Source organism: Suncus etruscus, chromosome 14 (assembly GCF_024139225.1).
Source record: "Suncus etruscus isolate mSunEtr1 chromosome 14, mSunEtr1.pri.cur, whole genome shotgun sequence".
NCBI lineage: Eukaryota > Metazoa > Chordata > Mammalia > Eulipotyphla > Soricidae > Suncus > Suncus etruscus.
Genome location: NC_064861.1, coordinates 27,024,949 through 27,051,244, shown reverse-complemented (window position 1 = coordinate 27,051,244; position 26,296 = coordinate 27,024,949). Strand labels below are relative to the sequence as shown.

General features: G+C 43.0%; 1 protein-coding gene across 1 annotated transcript in view; it reads left to right on the top strand.

Moving 5' to 3' along the window:
* KDM3B (lysine demethylase 3B) overlaps nt 1–26,296 on the top strand; it is a 92,291-nt gene that overhangs the window by 21,523 nt on the left and 44,472 nt on the right. Inside the window, exons 2-7 of the mRNA XM_049785986.1 lie at nt 3,036–3,203; nt 4,748–4,861; nt 7,724–7,829; nt 14,077–14,201; nt 19,401–19,475; nt 22,770–23,369. Coding sequence (XP_049641943.1) covers nt 3,036–3,203; nt 4,748–4,861; nt 7,724–7,829; nt 14,077–14,201; nt 19,401–19,475; nt 22,770–23,369 — 1,188 coding nt within the window. The remainder of the gene's footprint in view (nt 1–3,035; nt 3,204–4,747; nt 4,862–7,723; nt 7,830–14,076; nt 14,202–19,400; nt 19,476–22,769; nt 23,370–26,296) is intronic.

Sequence of the window (26,296 nt, the reverse complement as noted above, 5' to 3'; positions counted from 1 at the left end):
TCCTTTCTTCTTCTCTCCCTCCCTCCTCCCTCCCCCTTTCCTTCCTCCCTCTCTCTCTTCCTCCCTTCTTCCCTTCTCTTTTTCCTCCCTCCCCCTCCCCTTTTCCTTTCTTCCCTCCCTCCCTCCCTCCTTCCTTCCCTCCCTTCCTCATTCCCTCTCCTCCCTCCCTCCTCTCCCTCCCTCCCTTCTTTCTTTTCTTCCTTCTCTCCTCCCTTCCCTCCCTCCCTTCCCTGCATGCAGCCTACTCAACTCAATCCCCAGGATCCCAGACAGTTCCCAGGCACTGGCAGGAGTAACCCCTGAGTACAGCCTTGTGATCACAAAGCAAACAAATAAGGACCAAGGGGCTGGGGATGTGGCTGAGCAAACTAACCACTGTACTATCACTCTGCCCCTGAGCCCTGATTTTAAATGTTTATCCTCTGAAACATATATCCCCAGCTCTCTTATCTATGATTTGGGTTTTTTTTTTTTTTTTTGTCATGTGTGTTTCTAAAAGTAAAGCCAAATTCTTTTTTCGTTTGGACTACACCTGAGGGTACTCAGGAATCACTTCTGGTAGGGCTTGCAGGGGGGACCCTATGTGCTGCCAGGGATCAAAGATGGGTCAACTGCAAGCAAGCTAAGTGTCTTACCCGCTTTGCTATCTTTCCAGCCTCAAGCCAAGTAAAATTCTTTGAAAATGAAGTGGGATATAAATATATACTCCAGCCCTCCTTTTATGATCAGCTATATTTTAGGCATTGACTGTTGATTTTAAATGTGTATGTCTCTTACGCTATATTGAATCAGCTCAGAAGCAAAATTTATATGGAGAACTAAAGCATATGATAAAAATACAGTTCTTGGGGCCGGAGAGATAGCATGGAGGTAAGGCGTTTACCTTTCATGCAGAAGGTCATCGGTTCGAATCCCGGCGTCCCATATGGTCCCCCGTGCCTGCCTGCCAGGAGCAATTTCTGAGCACGGAGCCAGGAAAAACCCCTGAGCACTGCCGGGTGTGACCCAAAAACCACACACACACACAAAAAAAATACAGTTCTTGGGAGCCGGAGAGATAGCACAGCGGTAAGGCGTTTGCCTTAGATGCAGAAGGATGGTGGTTCAGATCCCGGCACCCCATATGGTCCCCCGAGCCTCCAGGAGCAATTTCTGAGCATAAAGCCAGGAGTAACCCCTGAGCACTGCCGGGTGTGACCCCCCCCAAAAAAAAAATATATAGTTCTTGTTTTGTATTTTGTGGAGGTTTTTCAAATTGGGGTGCACACATGGTAGTCTTTTGGGGCCACACCTGCCTGTGCTAAGTCCACTCCTGTCTCTGTCCTTTTGTATTCGACCATAATCAACGCCAGGATTCAGTGCAGTCACAGCCAGCCACAGCTGCATGCTAGGCAACCACCCTTCCCTGTATACTCTGTCCAATCCCCTAGAAGAAAGAGTGGTTTTTTGTTGTTTTATTATTTTTTTTACTAAGAATCATTTTCTTTTATTTGTTTTATTTGGGGGCCTCACCAGAAGATACTTAAGGGCTAATCTGTATTCAGAAGTTATTCCTGGTGGTGCTTTGGGGACCATATGGGATGTCAGGGATTGAACCTGGGTCAACCACTCCTAGGGGGACTCTGGGTACCTTTTGGTGTGCTGGGATCAAAACTAATTCGGCGTAAGCATACAACCTGCTGTTCTATCTCCCAATCCTCTAGTAAAAAGAGTGTCTTTTCTGAAAGGAAGTAGTATTGTATTTGCAGTATGTTCTTGCTAAATCTAAGATCAACCATTGCAGTGGTACTTTGTTGGTTTGGTTTGGTTTGGTTTGGGGATCACTCAGCAGTGCTCAGGGGCTATGCCTAGTGCAGGAATTTGTCCTGGTGATACTTGGGGGTCATGTGGTGTCGAGGATTGAACCTGGCCTTTCTGCATGTGATGTATGCACTCACCTGAGAAGGCAGTTACTCTTTTTTCTACTACTTATTCATTATTAATTTCACTAGTTATGTACCATGTATATTACTTTGATATATCACCCAAAAACAAACAATAAGACCAATGACATAGCTCAACAGCATAGTTTGCTTTTCACATGTGAGACAGAGTTTGATTCCTGGCAACACAGAAAAGGAGAAAAATGAATAATACCTCCAGAGAAGATCACTCAAAGGAGCACTGTGCAGAAGGCCTGGGTTTACTCTTTTTGTTTGTTTGTTTGTTTGTTTGTTTCTGGGTCACACCCGGTGACGCTCAGGAGTTACTCCTGTCTCTACACTCAGAAATCTCTCCTGGCAGCTGCAGGGGTCCATATGGGATGCTGGGATTCGAACCACCGTCCCTCTGCATGGAAGGCAAACGCCTTGCCTCCATGCCATCTCTCCGCCCCGGTTTACTCTTTTTCGAGTGGACCTGATGAGATCATCTTTCTGGGACTGACATAAAATTGTTTTCTTTCTTTCTTTCTTTCTTTTTTTTTTTTTGGTTTTTCAGGCCACAACCCGTTTGATGCTCAGGGGTTACTCCTGGCTAAGCGCTCAGAAATTGCCCTGGCTTGGGGGAACCATATGGGACACCAAGGGAATCGAACCACCGTTGCGATCTTTCCTTGGCTAGTGCTTGCGAGGCAGACACCTTACCTCTAGCGCCACCTCGCCGGCCCCATAAAATTGTTTTTATTGAAGTTTTATTAAAATAACTTAAAACAATTTAATAGAACTTTTCAAAGGAGTTGTTCAAAGTAGGTTTATATACTTACGCACACACTGTTTTTTTTTTTTGGGGGGGGGGGATCACACCGGTTCGCTCAGGGGTTACTTCTGGCTCTGCACTCAGAAATTGCTACTGGTAGGCTCAGGGGATCATGGGATGCAGGGATTCAAACCTCCGTTTGTGCTGGGTCGGCTTCGTGCAAGGCAAATGCCCTACCACTGTGCTATCTCTCCAGTTCTACACTGTTTTTATATTTTGGTGCCACATATCTGACATGAGCGATATCTCTAGTCCCATTTATACATGACTCATGACTTCTGATCTATTTCCTTTTTCAGATCTTCGTAGAATTTGATGGCTGTAACTGGAAACAACACTCCTGGGTTAAAGTTCATGCGGAAGAAGTTATTGTGCTTCTGTTGGAGGGGTCTCTAGTGTGGGCACACCGGAAAGACCCAATCCTTGTCCAGGGCACTCGAGTTTCAATTGCACAGTGGCCAGCTCTGGTAAGAAACTTTTATTGTCTAGAAAAATTATTAGAACTTGACTACTATCCTATAACTATGGTATTTCTCAAGTAATGGACTCTTTAGAATTACCACAGTCCCATGTTGTATCCTAACACACCCTTTTTGAAGTTATCAAAGGAAAAAAATTAGATCATATTTTCCTCCGAATTTTCTTTTATTAGATGGTATTTGAGCCTTTTAGTTTCTGAAGAATTTCTTCACCTAGAGCCTGGGAGATGACTTAGTGACTGCAGCATCTTCTCTGCAGGCATGATAGTTGGATCCCCATGGCCACTGCATGTGCCAAGTGCAGGAATGGCCATGCTATAACCAGGTGTGTTGAAGCACTGCAACTGAAGGGGTGGCCCTTGATGAGAATATATATGAGCATCACATGAATCCTAGGGAGCACCTCAGCCCAAATGTGCATGAGAACCACAGTATTGTGACCCGCAGTGTCATCACACAGATAAGGAAGGGGAGAAGAGAAAGGAAAGTAATCAAGTCTTCACCTAATCCAAAGCAACTCTTCCTGGTGGTATTCTTTGCTGTTGTGATGAGAAAATGTCATACAACACACTCAAAGGTGCTTGCTTAGGACTCACACTCTTCACTTGTAGGACTCTCACATACCTGCCTGATGCAGTGATCTAGAAATTACTTAGGGCTACTGGAACCACATTCTATTTGTGGGCAACACTGAGAAATGGAATTTGGGCCATACCTAGTAGGATTTAACTTTGGTCAATGCTAAGCAAGCACCTAAACCCTTTACTGTAGCTCTCTGGTCTTCCGTTTAAATTTTTTTGTCTTTGTTTTTGTTTTTGATTCACACCCTGTGGTGCTCAGGTTATTTCTGGCTCTGCTCTCAGAAATCGCTCCTGGTCTGAGTGCAGAGCCAGGAGTAACCCCTGAGTGCTGTCCAGTGTGCCCTCGCCCCCCCAAAAAGGGGAAGAAATCACTTCTGGCAGACTCAGGGAACCATATGAGATGCCAGGAATCAGACCTGGGTCGGATGTGCAAGGCAAATGCCCTACCCACTGTGCAATTGCTCCAGTCCTCTTGTTTTTATTGAACTTGTAAAAGAAACCTAAATGACTATAGCTCTCTGGGGGACTTTTGTAAATCTAAGAAATAAATAGTATTATGAATTTATGATGCACAATAATTTAATTATGCCAGGGATTATTTTAGAGATTTCATAGGATTCTAGAGATGATTATGGAGTAACTTGTAATTCTCTGAGAATTTTACACTGATTTGTCCCTCTTGAACAGGTATGATTTGCCAAAGCGGAATTTTTCATTCTTTTTCTTTTTAGTTGCAAGAGTACTGAGCTGTCCTTAACTCAAGTTTGCTTCCTTTAATTATTAAGAGGAACAGAGGCTGGATAAAGAATGTTTCCAATGGCTTATTAGACTTTAGTTCAGGAGTATACGTACATTAACAATAGATATTTTCTCTTAAGTTAAACATTTGCTTGAATTGTTTCTTATTTTCTCTTCCTATTTTAATCAATTACTTGTCATTATATTTTACAGACTTTCACTCCTTTGGTAGATAAACTGGGTTTGGGTTCTGTGGTTCCAATTGAATACCTTCTGGATCGAGAGCTTCGGTTCCTGTCAGATGCTAATGGATTGCATTTGTTCCAGGTACTCAGGTTCTACATTTATTTCTCTCCCTGCTGATTTCTTTTTTGATTATAAACTTGGGTGTTTCCTTTATTCTTTTAACATTAAAACAATTGCTTCCTTTGCTAGTTGAGGCTTTTTTTTTCTTCCGCTTACCCTTACCCCACCCTAAAATCACTTAAGACCTGGCTTAAAGTGCTGGAACACCTGCTTTTCTTCTGGGAGCCTGCTGGCCCCCAGGCTCTGTTTGGTTCTTTGAGCACTATTGGAAGTCCTGGAGTGGCCTCGGAGCTCTGGTGGGTGTGGCCAACATAAGGTGGGGGGGGAGTACAAACATTAATAAAAAAACTGAAGATCACAATTCTTTTGTTGCTTTGTTCTGGTGCCATACCTAATGATGCTCAGGGCTTACTTCTCACTCTGAACTTAAGGATTACTCCTGGCTGAGTTTGGGGAACAGACAGTATGTGGCACCAGGGATCAAATCTGGGTCAGGTGCTTGGAAGGAAAGTTCCCAACCTGCTATAATATGTCTCTGGTACAGGATCACAATTTTAGGAGCCACTTCAGAGGAGGCGGTTTCCCAGAGGTAATTACTTGTCTGAGGATACCTATAATTTTGTTGGTTGGTCTTACAGAAATCTGACCAAGAATTAGACACAAGAACTTGAGAGATTAGCAGTGGGCCACTTCCACTTACTGTCTTTGTTACTGTTTTGTTTCTTCACTTCAAAATAAAATATATGCAGTGTGCATAAGAATTTGTTCATAATTTTTGTTTTTACTGTAGTCCAGGGATCTCAAACTCAATTTACCTGGGGGCCGCAGGAGGCAAAGTGGGGGTGAGGCAGGGCCGCATAAGGGATTTCGCTTACTGAATATTTGCAATAAAAAATCGCATAGTAAGAAAAAAATCGCAAAAAATCGCATTAAACACTTGCATACCCCGAACGGAACTGCTCGGGGTATGCGAATGTTTAATGCGATTTTTATTGCGATTATTTGGTAAGCGAATAATCGCAAATACTGAGATATTTGAAGGCCAGCCGAGGGCCACAAAATGTTGTACGGAGGGCTGCAAATGGCCCGCAGGCCACAAGTTTGAGACCCCTGCTGTAGTCCAACCCTCCAATAATCTGAGGGACAGTGAACTGGCCCCCCCTGTTTAAAAAGTTTGAGAAACGGTTGTGTTTTTGGTGGGGTTTTTGTTTGTTTGTTTGTTTGTTTTGCCATATCCGGTGACACTTAGGGGTTACTCCTGGCTTTGATGTCAGAAATCGCTCCTGGCTTGGGGACTATATGGGACACCAGGGATAGAACCACTGTCCGGTCTGGCTTAGGTTAGTGAGCATAAGGCAAACTCCCTACTACTTGTGCCATCGCTCTGGCCCCAAGAGAGCCAAGTTTTATTTATACATGTGAACTCAACTTGGCTAACACCAAACATGCAGTTCACATAGAGCTCAGAAAGGTCAGACACAGGACACACCAATTCTTTGGAACAGTTTTCTCACCTAACATATACGGTGTTTGATAACATACATGATGCTTGGTACAATCAGTGATAAATACATTGTTTGAGTTCCATATAAACATTTACAAATTATTTTGGGACCCTGTTCCATTCCTGGTCAGGCAACCTGATGGACCTGGCTCTCCTGCTCTGGTCATACTCTGTGATTTATGAAGCATTCATCTTTGCCCAGCTCCTAGAATAGGTTGCATAGAGGCCCTGTCTGTGGTCTCCCACTTCTGCTCCTAAATTTTTCTACTACAAATGAGCTATGTGAGTAGATTTGGAATTTATGACTAGAATACTTAGTTCACTGTCTAAAGTTTAAGAATTGTGAAACTTTGGCTGGAGATACAATAAAGCCTTACATGCTGCCTTGCAGTCTATCCCCTGAGCACATTAGGAGTAATTTCTGAGTACCACCAAGTATGAAAAAACAAAACAAAAAAAAAAGTATTTTTTGTTTGGGAACACACCTGTCAGTAATCAGGGCTACTCCTGGCCTCTGTGTTTAGGGATCACTTCTTTTTTTTTTTTTTTGGTTTTTGGGCCACACCCGGTAACGCTCAGGGGTTACTCCTGGCTATGTGCTCAGAAGTTGCTCCTGGCTTGGGGGATCGAACCGCGGTCCGTCCAAGGCTAGCGCTGGCAAGGCAGGCACCTTACCTTTAGCGCCACCGCCCGGCCCCATGGGATCACTTCTAACAGGACTCATGAAACCATACCTCATGACAGGGATGAACCTTGGTAAGCAACATGCAAGGCAAGACCTTACCTGCTTTACTGTTTCTTTAATGCCTAGAATAAAATTTTTATCCTTAAATATGAGATCTTTTTACCTAAATGAAATTTTTCTTACCTCCTCTTAGAGCAGGGGTCTCAAACTCAATTTACCTGGGGATCGCAGGAGGCAAAGTCGGGGTGATCCTTGAGTGCAAAGTCAGTAGTAAGCCTTGAACATTGGGGTGTGTGACCCAAACAACTAAAACAAAACAAAATAAAAAAAGATTCCTCTAGGGCAGGGCCACAAAATGTTGTACGGAGGGCCGTTTGCGGCCTGTGTGTGAGTTTGAGACCCCTGCTCTAAGAGGAGGTAAGAAAAATTTCATTTAGGTAAAAAGAGGTTTTAATTGATAATTTACATAGAAATTTTATAGTGTATAATATTTCCTAAATCTAATTATTCCTAGAGTCCTTAATTTTTTTTTTTTTTGCTCATGTGTCTCTTGAGACCAGGGTTCTTAAAGAACATTCTTGTGACGAATGCTGATATAAAATACCATAGGAGTATATTTTTCTTATCTGGGCTAGATAGTTTATATTAATATTCATATTAATATCCAGTCATTTTCTCATTTTATCTTTGCCAGATGGGAACAGATAGCCAAAACCAAATTCTTTTGGAACATACTGCACTGAGAGAAACAGTTAATGCTTTAATCAGTGACCAAAAGCTACAAGAGATATTCAGCCGAGGTAAGAACTATGTAATATATATACATTGCTCCTGAATTCTGAATCATGTATATATAGTCAGTGTTAAAAGGGGTTTAATGCTGTGAACACCGTATAACTCTGGTATTTGTGCTTACCTTCTTTGTTTTGGGGCCACACACTGGTGTGTTCAGGGCTCACTCCTGGTTCTACACTCAGGACTCACGCCTGCTGGGCTCTGGGGATCATATGGGATCTTGGAAATTAAATCCAGGTTGGCAAGTGCCCTACCCCATTGTACTATCTATCTGGCCTCCATACTTACCTTGTGCTTGCCTTCTTTCTGTAGCTAGAGTCAACATTTGTTTCCATCTAGCTCACTCTTAGAATGGAAAAAAGAGGGCCCGGAGAGATAGCACAGAGGTGTTTGCCTTGCAAGCAGCCGATCCAGGACCAAAGGTGGTTGGTTCAAATCCCGGTGTCCCATATGGTCCCCCGTGCCTGCCAGGAGCTATTTCTGAGCAGACAGCCAGGAGTAACCCCTGAGCGCAGCCGGGTATGACCCAAAAACCAAAAAAAAAAAAAAAAAAAAAAAAAAAAAATGGAAAAAAGATCTTACGGAGACAAATATTTCCTTCATATTACATCCATAATACACAGTTTTGTTGTGAGGGATATTTTGTTCTTAATTATTCGGAGGGCTTGAGTGTTAGTATTGTGGGTATACTTGCCTTGTAAACGGCCAGCCTCGGTGATTGACCTGGGTTGATCCCCAGCATCTCATATGATTCCTGAGTACTGCCAGGAATATGCCCTGAGCACAGTTGGGTATGACCCCAAAACAACAGACAAGGGGCCGAAGTGTTGGCGCAAGGGGTAAGGCGTCTGCCTTGCCCTTGCTTGCCTAGGACAGACCACAGTTTGATCCCTCATGCCAGGAGCGATTTCTGAGTGCATAGCCAGGAGTAACCTCTGAGTGTCACCTGGTGTGGCCCAAAAACAAACAAACAAAAAAACCAGCCAACAGACAAATAGTATTTATTAGAAGCTCCTTTAACCAGAAAACTTTATGCCAACAAATAGAGTACAGTCGTAAAACAAGATATTCATAGACTCATTTATTTCAACTGCATATTTTTGTTTGTTTGTTTGTTTTTTGGTCACACCCGGCTGCATTCAGGGGTTACTCCTGGCACTACGCTCAGAAATCGCTCCTGGCAGGCTCGGGGGACCATATGGGATGCCAGGATTCGAACCACCATCCTTCTGCATGCAAGGCAAACACCCTACCTCCATGCTATCTCTTCTGCCCCAGCATTTTTTTTTTTTTTTTTTTGGTTTTTTTGGGCCACACCCGGAGTTGCTCAGGGGTTACTCCTGGCTGTCTGCTTAGAAATAGCTCCTGGCAGGCATGGGGGACCGTATGGGACACCGGGATTCGAACCAACCACCTCTGGTCCTGGATCGGCTGCTTGCAAGGCAAACACCTCTGTGCTATCTGCTATCTCTCCGGGCCCACCAGCATATTTTTAAGAATGCAAGCAAGGGGCCGGAGAGATAGCATGGAGCTAAGGCGTTTGCCTTTCATGCAGGAGGTCATCGGTTCGAATCCCGGCATCCCATATGGTCCCCCGTGCCTGCCAGGAGCAATTTCTGAGCCTGGAGCCAGGAATAACCCCTGAGCACTGCCAGGTGTGACCCAAAAACCACAAAAAAAAAAAAAAAAAAAAAAAAGAATGCAAGCAAGGGGCCAGAGCAGTAATACAGTTGGTAAGGTGTTTGTTTTGCACATTCAACTGGGTTTGATCCCAGGTATCCTATATAGTATCTGAACCCACCAAGAGTAATAGCCAGAAGTAACCCCATTGCTCTGCCCGGTGTGATCCAGAGGGGGGAAAAATGTGCAAACAAAAAAGAATGGTTCACTTGTATCAGTTCAGGCACAGGTTCTACACTAAGGGAAGATCTGGGACCATACTTATCTTCCCTATTGTGCCTTTTTCATTATTCTTTTTTTTTTTTTTTTTGGTTTTTGGTTTGGGTTTTTTGGGCCACACCCAATGGCATTCAGAAATCACTCCTGGCAGGCTTGGGGGACCATATGGGATGCTGGGGATTAACTCTGGGACCATCCTGGGTAGTCCGCATTAAGGTAAATGCCCTACTGTTGTGCCATCTCTCCTGCCCTCCTCTTTTTTTTTTTTTGTTTTTGGGTCACACCTGGCAGCACTCAGGGGTTACTCCTGGCGCTACACTCAGAAATTGCTCCTCGGGGGACCATATGGGATGCCAGGTTTTAAACCACAGTCCTTCTGCATGCAAGGCAAACATCTTTTTTTTTTTTTTTCAGTTTTATAATTTTTTATTATGAATTATGAGAACAAAAGATGCAAATAAAGAGGATAAGGTAAAGTTACAGTGGAAGGACAATCACCCATAACATAATTATCAGAAGAAGTCCCCTTGCTGATATCTTAACTTTGAACTTTCACCAAAGAAAGTTAAGATAAATAAAACAGAATCCATGTGCAATTACTTTGTCCCTCAAGTCCCCAGATTGTAGCACATTATAATATTTCTTAACAGCACACAAGGCAATCTAAAGCCATCAAACTTACGTAACTCCTTAAACATTAGAGGCATAGTATTTTTTACATTTCCATGTACATGCCTATTAGCTTAAGTTAACCTCAAATTTTAAGTGGGTGTGTTTTAAGGATTAGAGTCAAAGGAGCACAGTAAAAACGGTGTTAGAGTGGCAATTGTTGTTTGCATAGGCCCACCAAAATATGAGAGGCATGGAAAGGAATAGCCTTGGCCTAAATACAAAGAGATCCTACCCCTGAAGTTTCCTGGCATAAGACCAGCTCTAGGCCTCAGGAAAGTTATAGTTCGCTCCAAGACATTGTTCGTAGCGCCAACACACTTATCACACAGTCTCAGTTGTTGGTCTCATGTTTCTGTATTAAAGATTCTGGAATCTGCATGTCCTACATTGAAGTCATGATGTGGAGTGCCTTCTCGTTTCACCTCACCATGAAAGGGGAATGCAGGAAGCCCTGTCCTGTAAGCAGGTTGTTGTTGTTAAGTCTTCTCAGTGTTAAGGGAAGTCTCTTTTGAGCAGGACAATGTCTGAGCAGTGGTAGGGTCTTCCGTGGTAGAGGATTGCTTCCAGGTGATGTTATAGACAAACCTCACCATAAAGGGGCAATACAGCAAGCCCTGTCCAGTAAGCAGGTCATTGTTCTTGTTGTCTTCTCAGTGTTAAGGGATGTCTCTTTTGAGTAGATCGATGTCAGAGCAGCTGTAGGGTCGTCCCTGGTACAGGAATGCCTCAGGGTGATGTTATATACAACCTTGGATGTTTTGTAAATGTCTTCTGTAGATCAAGGGGTAAATGGAGAATGCCCATTCTTCTGAGGCCTGTGCCAGGTCTTTATGTCAATGTTCAGGGTGTAAGGTCTCATTGCACTACAAGATTTGTGTGTTCCCATTTCTATTAGATAAGAACTTATTGGTATGTATAGTATTTTCCCATGTTATAGTGTGCCTACGCAAACAAGTAATAAAGCCACGTGGTGCTATCAGATATATGGGGGCATAAGAACATTTCCAACAAGACCCATGACTTGGTTCAAACATAAGTATTAAACTGAGGGATTCTTTCACACCAAATTCCATATTGAGCAGTTCACAAAGAGAAGATAAAAAACATGGGGGGGGGGGGATCATCACTGTATAAGAAAGTATTTAGTAAAAGTTATAGCCGTCAAAGAAAACACCCATAAAATGTTGAAAAGATATGCGTCATTTTTATGCCTTTTAAAATAGTTGGGTGGGTGTTAACTCTAGGGCACCACTTTGGTCTGTGAATTAGGACTCAACAGTACTTAAGTTAGAAAGGGTAAAAAAGGAGTAATGATGATAGGAGTTAAAGAAGTTAAAGAGAAATATGAACTTATGAAGGGGTATGCAAAAGGGCAGAGTACAAAATGGACATTCTGCATACATAAAAACATAATTCAATGATAGTGAGTACTATTAATGTTTCATATGAGAGTACTATTAATGTTTCTTGTGCGCGCGGGGCTATTGCCCCCGCGCGATTTTGAGAATGTAGACTGGACAGAGATTACCAGTGCCAGCCAAAGCTCCTCCTGCTAAACTCCCGGCTCCCAGGAAGGAGAGATCCTTCAAGAAGCTGGGAGACCAGAGGTTCAGAGCCCCACCCAGACCCTCCCTAAGGAGCCTCATGGATAGTGGGGAAAGGCCTAGGGTACCTTCAAGCTCCACCAAGGGACCCAACTCACCGGCTTGCCCAGGCATGTGGCCCGGGGAAGCCCTGGAGATCTGGAGCAAGGCGGCAGAGGGGTGCTGGGGTTACCCAAGTCCCGCACCACCCCCTAGGCCTGGCCTAGCAGGCCTCTGGCATGGCGTGGGCTTGCCAAACCTTCTCCTGCTAGACTCCTGGCTCCCAGGAAGGAGAGATTCTTCAAGAAGCTGGGAGACCAGAGGTTCAGAGCCCCACCCAGACCCTCCCTAAGGAGCCGCATGGATAGTGGGGGAAGGCCTAGGGTACCTTCAAGCTCCACCAAGGGACCCAACTCACCGGCTTGCCCAGGCATGTGGCCCGGGGAAGCCCTGGAGATCTGGAGCAAGGCGGCAGAGGGGTGCTGGGGTTACCCAAGTCCCGCACCACCCCCTAGGCCTGGCCTAGCAGGCCTCCGGCATGGCATGGGCCTGCCAAACCTTCTCCTGCTAGACTCCCAGCTCCCAGGAAGGAGAGATCCTTCAAGAAGCTGGGAGACCAGAGGTTCAGAGCCCCACCCAGACCCTCCCTAAGGAGCCACATGGATAGTGGAGTAAGGCCTAGGGTACCTTCAAGCTCCACCAAGGGACCCAACTCACCGGCTTGCCCAGGTGTGTGGCCCGGGGAAGCCCTGGAGATCTGGAGCAAGGCGTCAGAGGGGTGCTGGGGTTACCCAAGTCCCGCACCCCCCCCCAGGCCTGGCCAAGCAGGCCTCCGGCATGGCGTGGGCCTGCCAAACCTTCTCCTGCTAGACTAAGGCAAACATCTTAACCTCCATGCTATCTTTCTGGCCCCTTCCTCTCTTTTTAAGACTCATGATAATCATGAATTTTAATAAAATAAAACTTTGGCTCTTCTCTTTGGTTTTTCTAAATATAAGCAATGTTTTCTAGGAATATAGATCCTATATTTGTTCACACTATTAGTGCAAAGACTGGAGACCTTATAAATTGAACTCTTTAGCTTATTAAAAAATAAAGGGCCTGGAGAGATAGTACAGTGGCGTTTGCCTTGCAAGCAGCCGATCCAGGACCTAAGGTGGTTGGTTCGAATCCCGGTGTCCGATATGTTCCCCCGTGCCTGCCAGGAGTTATTTCTGAGCAGACAGCCAGGAGTAACCCCTGAGCACCGCCGGGTGTGACCCAAAAAAAACCAAAAAAAAAAAAAAATAGAGTGTAGGGGCTGGAGAGATAGCATGGAGGTAAGGCGTTTGCCTTCCATGTAGAAGGTCATTGGTTCAAATCCCGGCATCCCATATGGTCCCCGAGCCTGCCAGGAGCAATTTCTGAGCATGGAGCCAGGAGTAACCCCTGAGTGCTGCCAGGTGTGACCCAAAAACCAAAAGAAAAAATAGAGTGAAAATGATTACATAGCATTTCCATGGTCACTAACATAGTGGCACATTCAACTTCCTTATGTCAGATAAGAGTACCTTTTTTATCATACAATATATAATGAGTCATGATAGTCCTTTTTTTTTTTTTTTTTTTTGAGTCATGATATTCTCTCTTTTCTCTGTACAACTTCTAGAACTGAACATTGAAACAAAGTTAAATCAGTAGCCTGGAAAGTATAAGGATTCTTTAGATAGAATTTATAGAGGTCACTGGGTGAATTTGACATTATTAAGTATGGTAAATCTAAAATGGCCAATATTTTAGTTTTACATTTAGGAGGACTGAAAGTGCCAACATTTATATGATACAGTTTTTCTTTTTTTAGAAGGTCACAAAATACAGTGTATTTATTTATCTATCTTTTTTTTGGGGGGGGGGGTCACACCCAGCAGCACTCAAGGACTACTCCTGGCTGTATGCTCAGAAATTGCCCCCGGCAGGCTTGGGGGACCATATGGGATGCCGAAATTCAAACCACCATCCTTCTGCATGCAAGACAAACGCCCTACCACTGTGCTATCTCTCCAGCCCCACGAAATACAGTTTAATTGAAATTAAGCCATACTGTTTGATCTCTCCTTAGGTCCCTACAGTGTGCAAGGTCACAGAGTCAAAGTGTACCAGCCTGAGAGGGAAGAAAGTTGGATCTGTGGTGTTGTGAGCCGTCAGGACTCCATCACCCGTCTTATGGAGGTGTCTATCACTGAGGTATGCTTTCTGTCATTTTGTTTAAGTCTAGCCATCCCCTGACAGGGTCGTTGCAGAGAAAATGGGCATTTTTTCCCTTAAGAGTTGGGTTCCTTTCATTTAATACTATATGACCTTAGAAAAATTATCAGGGCCAGAGCAATAGTACAGCAGATAGAGTGTTTGCTTTGCATCCGGGCTACTGAGGTTTGAATTCTGGCACCCTGTATGGTCCCCCAGTTCACACACTGGGTATGACCCTCCAAAATTGCTTATCCTTTTTTGTTTCTTTGTTTTGTTTTGTTTTTTGGGCCACACCCTGTGACGCTCAGGAATTAATTCTGGCAATGTGCTCAGGAATCGCTCTTGGCTTGAGGGACCATACGGGACGCCGGGGATCAAACCAAGGTCTATCCTGCATATCCTGCATCGGCCACGTGCAAGGCAAACGCCCTATTGCTGTGCTATTGCTCTGTTCCTCCCCTTTTTTATTTCTGTTCATGGGATACATCTGCTGGTGCTCAGAGCTACTCCTTGAGAACCCCACATGCAAAGCATGATCTCCAGTTTTTCAAACAATTTCATTAGCAGTTAACTTTTTTGTGTGGTATTTGGGAAACCACATGGTACCAAGGACCAGATCCAACCTGCCTAATCCAAAGCATATGCTTAATCCATTGAGTTTTCTCTCCACTCCTCTGGGAGATGAGAGATGTTGTGGGGGAATACCTCAGTGCTCCTGGCTTCACTTAACAGTCACTACTAGTAGCTTTTAGGGAAATATGTAGTGCCAGGTATTGAAGTGGATCAGCCTCATTCAAGGCAAGCACTTGATCTCCTGTACTATCTCTTTGTTTTGGGGTCATACCTGGCTGTGTTCACAGGTTACTTCAGCCCCTCAACATTTTTTGTTTGCTTGTTTTACTTAGTTTTGGGGCCACACCCAGCAGTTTTCAGGTTACTGCTGGCTCTGTGCTCAGGGGTCATTCCTGGCAGTGCTCAGTGGACTGTATGGAACGCTGGGAATTGAACCCTACTTGTTCACTTGCAAGGCAAATGCCCTATCAACTGTGTTATCATTTCAACCCCCTTCAACTTACTTTTTTAAGAAGGGGACCTACCAAGCATTGTTGGGGATGGAGCAATAGCGCATTGGTAAGGCGGTTGGTTGCCTTGCACACAACCAACACAGACAGATGGCGGTTCGAATCCCGGCATCCCATACATCCCATAGCCTGCCAGGGGCGATTTCTGAGCACAGAGCCAGGAGTAACCCCTGAGCGCCACCGGGTATGACCCAAAAACCAAAAAAAAAAAAAAAAAAAAAAAAAAGGAGGGGACCTACCCATCATTGTTCAGGGCATTAGGATTAGATCTCAATGTTGTCATCTGTCAGGGTTAATTAGACATTTATGTGCACTAATTTCACTGAACAGTTTTAGAAACAAAATATTTTGCAATTTCTTGTTGTGGGTTTTTTTTTTTTTGGTTTTCGTTTTTTTTTTTTTTTTTTTTTGCCTTTTGGGCCACACCTGGTGATGCTCAGGGGTTACTCCTGGCTATGCGCTCAGAAATCACTGCTGGCTCAGGGTACCATATAGGACACTGGGGATCGAACCAAGGTTGGTCCTGGATCTGCCATATGCAAGGCAATTGCCCTACCGCTATGCTATCGCTCTGGCCTCATATTTTGCAATTTCTAAAACAATATGTAATTTATTGGTATACTATATTACTATAGTCATGAGACTTAGTTTTAGGGTCTGAAGAGAGAGTACAGCAGGTAATGCGCTTCCCTTGCACTCTGCTGACCTGGATTCGATCTCTGGCATCCCAGAGAGTTCCCCAGGCACTGCCAGGAGTGTTTCCTAAATGCAGAGCTGGAAGTAATCACTGAGCATCACTAGGTGTGGCCAAAAAAACAAAAATAAAACTAAGTAAAATTGGGCCCGGAGAGATAGCACAGTGGCGTTTGCCTTGCAAGCAGCCGATCCAGGACCAAAGGTGGTTGGTTCGAATCCCGGTGTCCCATATGGTCCCTCGTGCCTGCCGGGAGCTATTTCTGAGCAGACAGCCAGGAATAACCCCTGAGCATCGCCGGGTGTGGCCCAAAAACCAAAAAAAAAAAAAAAAAAACTAAGTAAAATTAATTAAAAGATCAATAATGGAAAACAAAAATGGTATATTTGGAGGGAAATAGCTACCTATAATGTCTTGAAATTATATCAGACTCATTCTTAACAGTCATGGAATGCACTTGTTACTTACTCATGTTTTGAGGTGTTTGTATATTTGTTTTTGTTTTTTTCTTTTTGGCCACATCTGTGATGCTTAGGACTTAATCCTTTCAGGCTTGGGGGGGGGTCCCAGATGTGCTACTGGGGATGGAATCTGAGTCAGCTATGTGCAAGGCAAGTGTCTTATCCAATGAACACTCTCTCTCAGTTCTATGTTTTGAGTTAAAAACAAAAACGGGGTCGGAGAGATAGCATGGAGATAAGGTGTTTGCCTTGCATGCAGAAGGTCAGTGGTTCGAATCCCGGCATCCCATATGGTCCCCTAAGCCTGCCAGGAGCGATTTCTGAGCATTGAGCCAGGAGTAACCCCTGAGCGCTGCCAGGTATGACCCAAAAACCAAAAACCAAAACAAACAAAAAAGAACCCCACTAATCTATCTGGGTGGATCATGAAATAAAAGTTAACTGAAGGGCTGGAGCGGTGGTGCTAGTGGTAAGGCGTCTGCCTTGCCAGTGCTATCCTAGGATGGACCCTGATTCAATCCCCCAGCATCCCATATGGTCCCCCAAGCCAGGAACAATTTCTGAGCGCATAGCCAGGAGTAACTCCTGAGTGTCACTGGGTGTGGACCCCCTTAAAAAAAGTTAACTGAACTTCATGATATTAGTATCAATAGACTGATAGCCCTCCCCCTTCATAAAGCCCCCAAAACTATTAATTTTCATCTAAAAGTTTCAAATAGTATAGCATAAATGTAAACTAGATAATATAGACCATCTTTTCCTTTACCAATGGTCCTCAAACTACGGCCCGCGGGCCACATATTGTATTTATTCCCATTTTGTTTCTTCACTTCTAAATAAGATATATGCAGTGTGCATAGAAATTTGTTCATGGGCCCGGAGAGATAACACAGAGGCGTTTGCCTTGCAAGCAGCCGATCCAGGACCTAAGGTGGTTGGTTCGAATCCCAGTGTCCCATATGGTCCCCCGTGCCTGCCAGGAGCTATTTCTGAGCAGACAGCCAGGAGTAACCCCTGAGCAATGCTGGGTGTGGCCCCTGCAAAAAAAAAAAAACAAAAAAACAGAAATTTGTTCATAATTTTTGTTTTTACTATAATCTGACCCTCCAACAGTCTGAAGGATAGTGAACTGGTCCCCTGTTTAAAAAGTTTGAGGACCCCTGCGACAGTTATCATTCCCTCCAGTGTTAACTATGCTAGCGTGTATTTCATGTCTATTATCTTCTACGTGTATGTTTATGTATTAAGTATACAATAATTTTACAAATCATACTTTTTTTTTTTTTTTTGGTTTATGGGTCATACCCGGCAGCGCTCAGGGGTTACTCCGGGTTCTAGGCTCAGAAATAGCTCCTGGCAGGCTCAGGGGACCATATGGGATGCCAGGATTCGAACCACTTCTGCATGCAAGGCAAACACCTTACCTCCATGCTATCTCTCCGGCCCCACAAATCATACTTTATTTAAAATGGCATCATATGCATGTAGTTTTATTATTCAGTCTTAATTATAAATTATTGGCATCTTTTTGTATAGATAATGTAAACTTGCCATATCCTTTCAAAAGATGCATACTATTCTTCTAAATGTGTATTATAACTGAATCTAAAATGATAAATCTTATTTTAATTTTGGGGAATAGGGCTACACCTGGCAATGTTCAGTGGCTACTCTTGGCTCTGCTCAGGAGGTTACTCCTGGTAATGCTCAGGAGACTTTTATGGAATGCCAGATATCAAACTAGCATATTTACATGCAATTTAGCACCTTAATTAATCCCCATTCTATCTCTCTGGCCTACATCATTGTAATAATTTCACTAATACAGATTATATTGCAATGAATTTCCTTGGCCATACATGTATCATCATTGTAAACTATTGCAAATTTAGTTATTGGCATAAAATCCTAGGCTTATAATTATAACATCAAAGCACATGTATGTTAAACCTGATACTTTGTAGACCAGGAAGATAGCTCAAATAACTGGAGTTCGTGCTTTGTAGTTGCAGGAGCCCTGGTTCCATACCATACCTTGAGCACCACTGGGAATGCTTCCTCTTCAGAAAAAAAGATAAATCTTAATATTCACATAAAACCCTCAAAACACTTTTCTTTAAGTTTTATTTGTGGTCAGTGGAGTTTTTTGGGTTTTTGGTGGTGGTGGGGTTATTTTTTTGGTTTTTTTTTTTTTTTTTTTTTGGTTTTTTATGTTTTGTGGGGAGATGGGGCACACCCAGCTGTGCTCAGGGCTTATACCTGGTTTACTATGGCTCTGTTCAGGGATCACTCCTGGAGGGCTCGGAGGACCATATTGGGTGCTGGGATCTAAACCAGGTCAGCTATATGCAAGGCAAGTGCCCTACCTGCTGTACTATTGTTTCGGTCCGGGCCTTGGATTATTTTTGTTTGTTTGTTTTGGTTTGATTTGGTTCGATTGGGAGGGTATCACACCAAGCCATGCTCAGAATTTACTTCTTGTGCTGCAATCGGTTCACTCTTTGTGTTACTTTAAGAACCAGCTGGGATGCTGGAGGTTGAACCTGGTCTGTGTTATCACTCTGGTCCCCCCAGACCCTCCTGCCACTGGAAATGGTGTCAAAATAGTTTAAAGGTAAATAAATAGGGCCTGCATATATAATATAGGAAGTAATGTATGAGCCAAGCTTGCATCCCACCAACCTCAGTTCGAATCCCAGGTACCATATAAGATTCCCTTAGCACCACCAGGAACCATGAACACTGGATATGGCCCTCCAAAATTAAAATTAAAAGATAAGTCTAAGTTGTTTGCCATATTCCAGACCTTGTTGCAGCTATTGTTATGATAATAATAAGATTGTAGCAATTCCAGCTCTGTGGGAGATTTTGTTCTACTAGGAGTGTGGAAGCAAAGATAACCGCATTTATTAGAAAAATACTTACGTTTTTTTCTCCTTTATTTTCTTTGTTACTGTAGAGTGGTGAGATCAAGTCCGTAGATCCCAGACTGATCCACGTGATGCTAATGGATAATTCAGCCCCTCAGAATGAGGTACAGTATCGTACTAAATCTCTGAAGAGACTCCTGAAGTTCATTATCTTATGTAGATTGCTTACACGAATGCTCTTAAAGTTTCTACATATGAGAATGCACAGTTTTTCATTTGCCACTGTCTTGTCTAGTTAAGGGGAATAGTCTAAAGAAAAAAATCTAATCTGAGAAAACTGTAAACACACTCACTTTCTTTCCATTAAGTGATGAGCTATAGGGGAATTTGAAATTCCCTTTCCCAGGAGGAATCCAACTTGATCAGTGCTTAGCTGATCCACATAACTCCAAAATTATTTGAGCCGAGCCAACTCTTGGTTCATTTTCAATTATCTTCGCCTTTCAAAAGGTACATTCTTAATTGACACTGAACCAGCCAAGGATTTTTAATAGGGGCATCAGCTCAGACCGCTCACTGTCCATGTCTTCCTCATAGTCTCTTACCACCTCTGTAATATAGCTCCTTGGTCACTCTAGCTGAGCACGTAGTCCTCCATATTCTTTATCCTGTTGCTCTTGATTTGATAAAGCAAGATCTGGAAAGAAGAGTCTTGGTTAAATTTAACATGTCTTCATGATGTATCATATTACCTCAAAGAAGGTATCTTGTGTTTACAGTGCTGAGAATATTTGTTACTTGGAATAGACTCCTTTATATTCCCTTATTAGACTCCTTTTATTCCCTTATTTCTTTCTTTTTTTTTTTTTTTTTTTTTTTTTTTTTTTTGTTTTTTGGGCCACACCTGGTAACGCTCAGGGGTTACTCCTGGCTATGCGCTCAGAAGTTGCTCCTGGCTTGGGGGACCATATGGGACGCCGGGGGATCGAACTGTGGTCCGTCCAAGGCTAGCGCAGGCAAGGCAGGCACCTTACCTCTTGCGCCACCGCCCGGCCCTTATTCCCTTATTTCATTCATTCACATGTTCCATGCCAGGTACCACTTAATTAACGAGACAGTACTGCCTACTCACCTGACGTATTCGTGGAGAACATAGAAGTTGTTCAGGGAGATTGCTAGGAGTCCAGCGCTACCAAGTTGACTAGAATAGTTCAAGTACAGATCTGATTTGTAGCAGCAGTTGTTGGTTCTTCTCCTTTTAGCTTTGCAGTGATCTAACATCGTCATAACTGTGAAGTATTTGCTAAGTTTTTTTTTTTTTTTTGGTGGGGTTTTTTTTTTTTTTGGGGGGGGGTCACACCCGGCAGTGCTCAGGGGTTACTCCTGGCTCCAAGCTCAGAAATTGCCCCTTGCAGGCATGGGGCACCATATGGGACGCCGGGATTCGAACCCATGACCTTATGCATGATAGGCAAACGCCTTACCTCCATGCTATCTCTCTGGCCCCGTATTTGCTAAGTTTTACAGTAACATGCCTTAGAGATTCAGATTTTGTCTGTAATTAGTAAACAAGAAAGATTTCACTGATAGTACTCGTTTGATCTACAACACAGAAATCTGGATGATCATCAAAGTTGAAGAAAGAATAAGAATGATTAAAAAGTGGATCAGATTAAAAATTCTTAACATATGGAAACTGCAATTGAATGAAAGATTGAGGAAGAGATGAATATTGCCAAATTTATGGGGTTGGGAGAGAAATAAATTTTAACATTGGTTAAGAAAAATGAATTTTTTTTTTTGTTTGTTTTTTTGGGCCACACCCGGCGGTGCTCAGGGGTTACTCCTGGCTGTCTGCTCAGAAATACCTCCTGGCAGGCACGGGGGACCACATGGGACACCGGGATTCGAACCAACCACCTTTGGTCCTGGATCGGCTGCTTGCAGGGCAAACACCGCTGTGCTATCTCTCCGAGCCCAGAAAAATGGAATTTAAAGAGGAAAAGATAGAAATGGAGGCTGGAGATACAGAAATGCAAGAAAAAAGAACTTGAAATCTTTTCATTATAGTCCTAATGACTATAAGCAAAGATAGATATATGCAAACAATATTAATATTCAAGGAAAGTAAAAATAGATTGAGTTAGTAACTATTAATTGCTAAATAAGTACCACCCATTTTATGCCATTTCAACACATGCTACTTGAATAAAATTATCTGAAAATTATCTGACTAAAGCTAAAAGACCTGTTTCATGATGGGGTACCATTCTTTTTTTTTTTTTTTTTTTTTTTTTTTTGGGTCACACCTGGCAGCGCTCAGGGGTTACTCCTGGCTCTATGCTCAGAAATCGCCCCTGGCAGGCACAGAGGACCATATGGGATGCTGGGATTCGAACCACCGTCCTTCTGCATGAAAGACAAACACCTTACCTCCATGCTATCTCTCCAGCCCCCAATGGGGTACCATTCTAAGAATGTTCCAGATATGTCTTTACTGCACAAAAATTGCTTGACAAAAATGTAATTATGTTGTGAGGCTCCTGCCTGCCTTCCTTTCAGCATTCAGAGACAGAGCAAATTCTCCTTTTAATGTGGTATTTGTTAGTATTGTCTGGTTGCAAATAAGGAACAAACAAAATTTCATGAGTGATAGCTGGACAAATTTTTGCTTTTTGATCTATGGATTCTTGTCTATTTTATTTATTTGATTTTTGTTCTTTGCTTTTTGTTTGTTTTTGTTTGTTTTGGGGCCTCTTACAGCAGTGCTCAGGGGTTAGGTTACTCCTGGCTCTGCGCTCAGAAATTGTTCCTGGCAGGATCAGGGGACCCGAAGGGATGCTGGGAATCTATCCCGGGTTCGTCCTGGTCAGCGCGTGCAAGGCAAACGCCCTACCACTCTCCGACCCTATTTATTTATTTGAAATCAGATCTGGAAATTATTTGCATCTTTAATAGAGTTCAGAGGAGCAATCTAATTTTGTCTCTGTTGAATTCATTTATTTTCCTTCGGTTACATTCACACATGTCGGCCGTCACCAGTTTTTAGTAACTTCTGGATAAATGAGATAAAGATTAAAAAAAGCAATTTTTTGGTTTTTTGTTTGTTTTGTTTTAATCAAGGCACAGATGAGCTCTCAACCTAGCCTAGATCCATTTTGTAAACAATGCTACAAATTTTTAGAACCCTCAAAAATTTCAGTTTTTATAGAGGATTTTAAGAGAAAGTTTGCTAAGTGTGTTATAGTTCCTGTAATCTTGCATATGTGTGTGTAAATTGAGTCACAGAATATTGGAGCTGTTTGAGAAAGGGAATGTCTTTGAGCTGGCATTGGAATTTTGCAATCTGTGCCCACTTTGATCGTCGGTTTCTAGAGATGGGAAAGAGCTAATGGTGTATGGTTTTCACAGGATGGAAGGTCCCATGTAATAAACCTTTTTTGAATTTTGTTTTGTAGGGGGGTACGTTAAAAGCAGTAAAATCTTCCAAAGGAAAGAAGAAGAGAGAGAGCATAGAGGGGAAAGATGGCCGAAGGAGGAAAAATGCTTCGGACTCTGGGTGTGACCCTGCATCAAAGAAATTAAAAGGAGACAGGGGTGAAGTAGACAGTAATGGGAGCGATGGAGGAGAGGCGAGCCGAGGGCCCTGGAAAGGAGGGAATGCCAGTGGAGAGCCAGGGCTGGATCAGAGAGCCAAGCAGCCACCAACTACATTTGTCACCCAGATTAACCGCAACATTCGCTTTGCCACTTACACCAAAGAAAATGGCAGGACTCTGGTTGTGCAGGATGAGCCTGTAGGTGGGGACACACCTGTACCTTTCACTCCATATTCTACAGCCACAGGTCAGACACCTTTGGCCCCAGAGGTGGGTGGAGCCGAAAACAAAGAGGCAGGAAAAACACTGGAACAAGTTGGCCAGGGCATGGTGACTTCAGCAGCTGTGGTCACTACAGCCTGCTCTACCCCAACCACGGTGAGGATCTCAGACACTGGCCTTGCAGCAGGGACTGGGCCGGAAAAACAGAAAGGCAGCTGGTCGCAGACTCCAGGAGAGGTGAGTCTTTTTCTGGGCATATTCGCAGAATTTGGGTTCATTCTTTCACTCTACTATTTCTTCTTCTTCTTCTTCTTTTTTTTTTTTTTTTTTTTTGGTTTTTGGGTCACACCCGGCAGTGCTCAGGGGTTATTCCTGGCTCAATGCTCAGAAATCGCTCCCGGCAGGCTCGGGAATATGGGATGTCGGGATTTAAACCACCATCCTTTTGCATGCAAGGCAAATACCTTACCTCTATGCTATCTCTCTGGCCCCCACTCTGCTGTTTCTTTGATGCCTGTTAAAAAAGCATCCTAAGTGCCACACGGAAGGAAAATTTCTGAGATGTACCAAAATTGTACTTGTTGGGTCCTTTACTATTCATTATAACTTATCAGTTATAAAATGTGGCTGGAGCAACAGTACAGCAGGTAGGGCACTTGCCTTACACACTGCTGATCTGGGTTCAATCCCTGGCAACCCATATGATCCCCTGAGCACTGCCAAGAGTAAGCCCTGAGTACTGCCAGGTATAGCCAAAAAAAAAAAAGTCTCCTGAACAATTGAGCTAACCAAAAACTGATTGTAAAATAAGATATTAATAGATTTGGCATGGAATATTCTTAATTCGTTTATACTTTGTTCACCTGTGGTTGATCCTCCAGTAGACCTACGATAGCAAGATTAGTGAATTACTGTTATGAAGGCTACTATCACCAACTCCTGTTTTCAGTTTATCATTTTCTTTGTTTGTTTGTTTGTTTTTGTTTTTTTTTTTGTTTTTTTGTTTTTTTTTTGGTTTTGGATTTTTGGGTCACACCCCTGAGCTCCTGGCAGGCTCGGGACCACATGGGATGCCAGGATTCGAATCACCTGTCCCTCTGCATGCAAGGCAAATGTCCCACCTTCATGTTATCTCTCCAGCCCTGGTTTATCATTTTCTGTGATATTTTCCTTGATGCTGGGCTTCTTTCCATTATTTGATTTGGCCATAAAAGTTTGACCTGGAAAAGATGATAGGATCAGTCACAGTAGTATCAAGTTTATAATGTTCTTTATTTGACATGTCTGCATATAATGGGACATTTGATGGGCTGGAGTAACAGTTTAAAGGGCTTAGCATATGCTTTGCATGCAAGATGTCTGGGTTCAACCCCTTCACTGCTGAAAGTGACCTTTGGGCATTGAGTAGAGAATATATTATGTGGTTTCAAAACAAAAAACAAAAGACCAAAAAACAAACATTAAGTTACTTTGAATTCAACTTTAAAACAATATTAAAACCTGTCTTTTATAGGTCTTTGATTTATTATGTGCCTGTGTGTGTTTTCTGGGGAGAGTCCACACCCAGGATTCTCTGGCACTACTCCTATTCTTTGCTTGGGGGTCATTCCTGATAGTGCTCAGGGGAACCCGCAATGCTGGAGTTTGAACAGTCTCTGTGGCCTTAGCTCTTTTTGGTTGGTTGTTTTTGTGCCATATCGGCAGTACTGAGAGGTCACTCCAGGCTCTGCGCTCAGAAATCACTCCTGGTGTGCTGGGCGACCATATGGGGCACCAAGGATTGAACCAGGGTCGACCACATGCAAGGCAAAATGCCCTTCCTACTATACTATCTGGCCCCAGCTCTACAACTCTTATGTTTGATTATCAAAGTATAATTTATGATCATTTTTTTAAACTGACTAGGATTCTTTGTATTATCTGTGTCTCTCCATGTGTGTGTGTGTGTGTGTGTGTGTGTGTGTGTGTTTCTGTGTGCATACATGCATGTGTTTTTATGGGGGGGGTTTGGGGTTTTTTTGGTGGTTTTTTTTTGGTTGGTTTGTATATGTGTGTTTGAGTTTGTTGGGTTTTGTTGTTACTTATTTTGGGGCCATACCTGGTGGTACTGAGGGGCTATTGCTGGCTCTATTTAGTGAGTGAACCTTGGCAGTGCTCAGGAGATCATATGTAGTTCTGAGGATTGAACCAAGGTTCAATGGTTCAGAGCTACCTGGAAGGCAGATGCCTTTCCTCCTGTACTATCTCTCTGGTCCCATTGACAAATTTATTTTGGGTGTGGCCTACCCACCAATGTCAAATGTCCATGATGTTTCATTAAAAAAATTTTTTTTTTTGTTTTTTGGGTCTCATCCAGCGGTGCTCAGGGGTTACTCCTGGTTCTACGCTCAGAAATCGCTCCTGGCAGGCTTGGGGGACCATAGGGGATGCCGGGATTTTAACCACTGTTATTCTGCATGGAAGGCAAATGCCCTACCTCCATGCTATCTCTCCAACCCCTTTTTTTGTATTGTATATAGGAAATTACTGTGTGTTAAGTACTGTATATTGTGAAATAAGAATTAAAATCCCTATTTGAAGAAGCTCACACCCTAAAAATGAATTCATTTTAGTTATAATAATGCCAGATAAATGTCAAACATTTTGTTCTGACTTGTTAGCAAATGCACCCTGTTAATCTCAAGTGTGCAGGGATAGGAGAGGGAAATGGGTGAAATGTCTATACAGAAGAGAAGAAAGATATAAATGCAAATTTTTCTCCACCATGATTTGGCCCATCAATTGAACCAGCATTCTCACGAGAGCTTTGGGAGTATCTTACGTAGATTTCCACGTAAAGTCATCACTGCTCAGATTAATTAAAATTAGCTCAGTGTCAAAGGTAGTATAGAGATAAAGTGATTACAAAAAAAAAACGTTTCACAGGCTCTAAGGAGAGCCACTGAAGACAGATAATGGTAGTATAGCAGAACTGAGTAGATAAAATGGGATTCAGGACATTTTCTAAACAGGTAGGGGTAAAAAAATCTGTTAACTTTCATCATTTTGCAAATGTGTCTGCTAAGGTATTCTCCAGGGATTTGACTTAAAAGTATAGAAATGGATTTTTCCATCATGATGTTAAATCTAAAATAGGGACATAACCCTGAAAATAGACTTGAAAT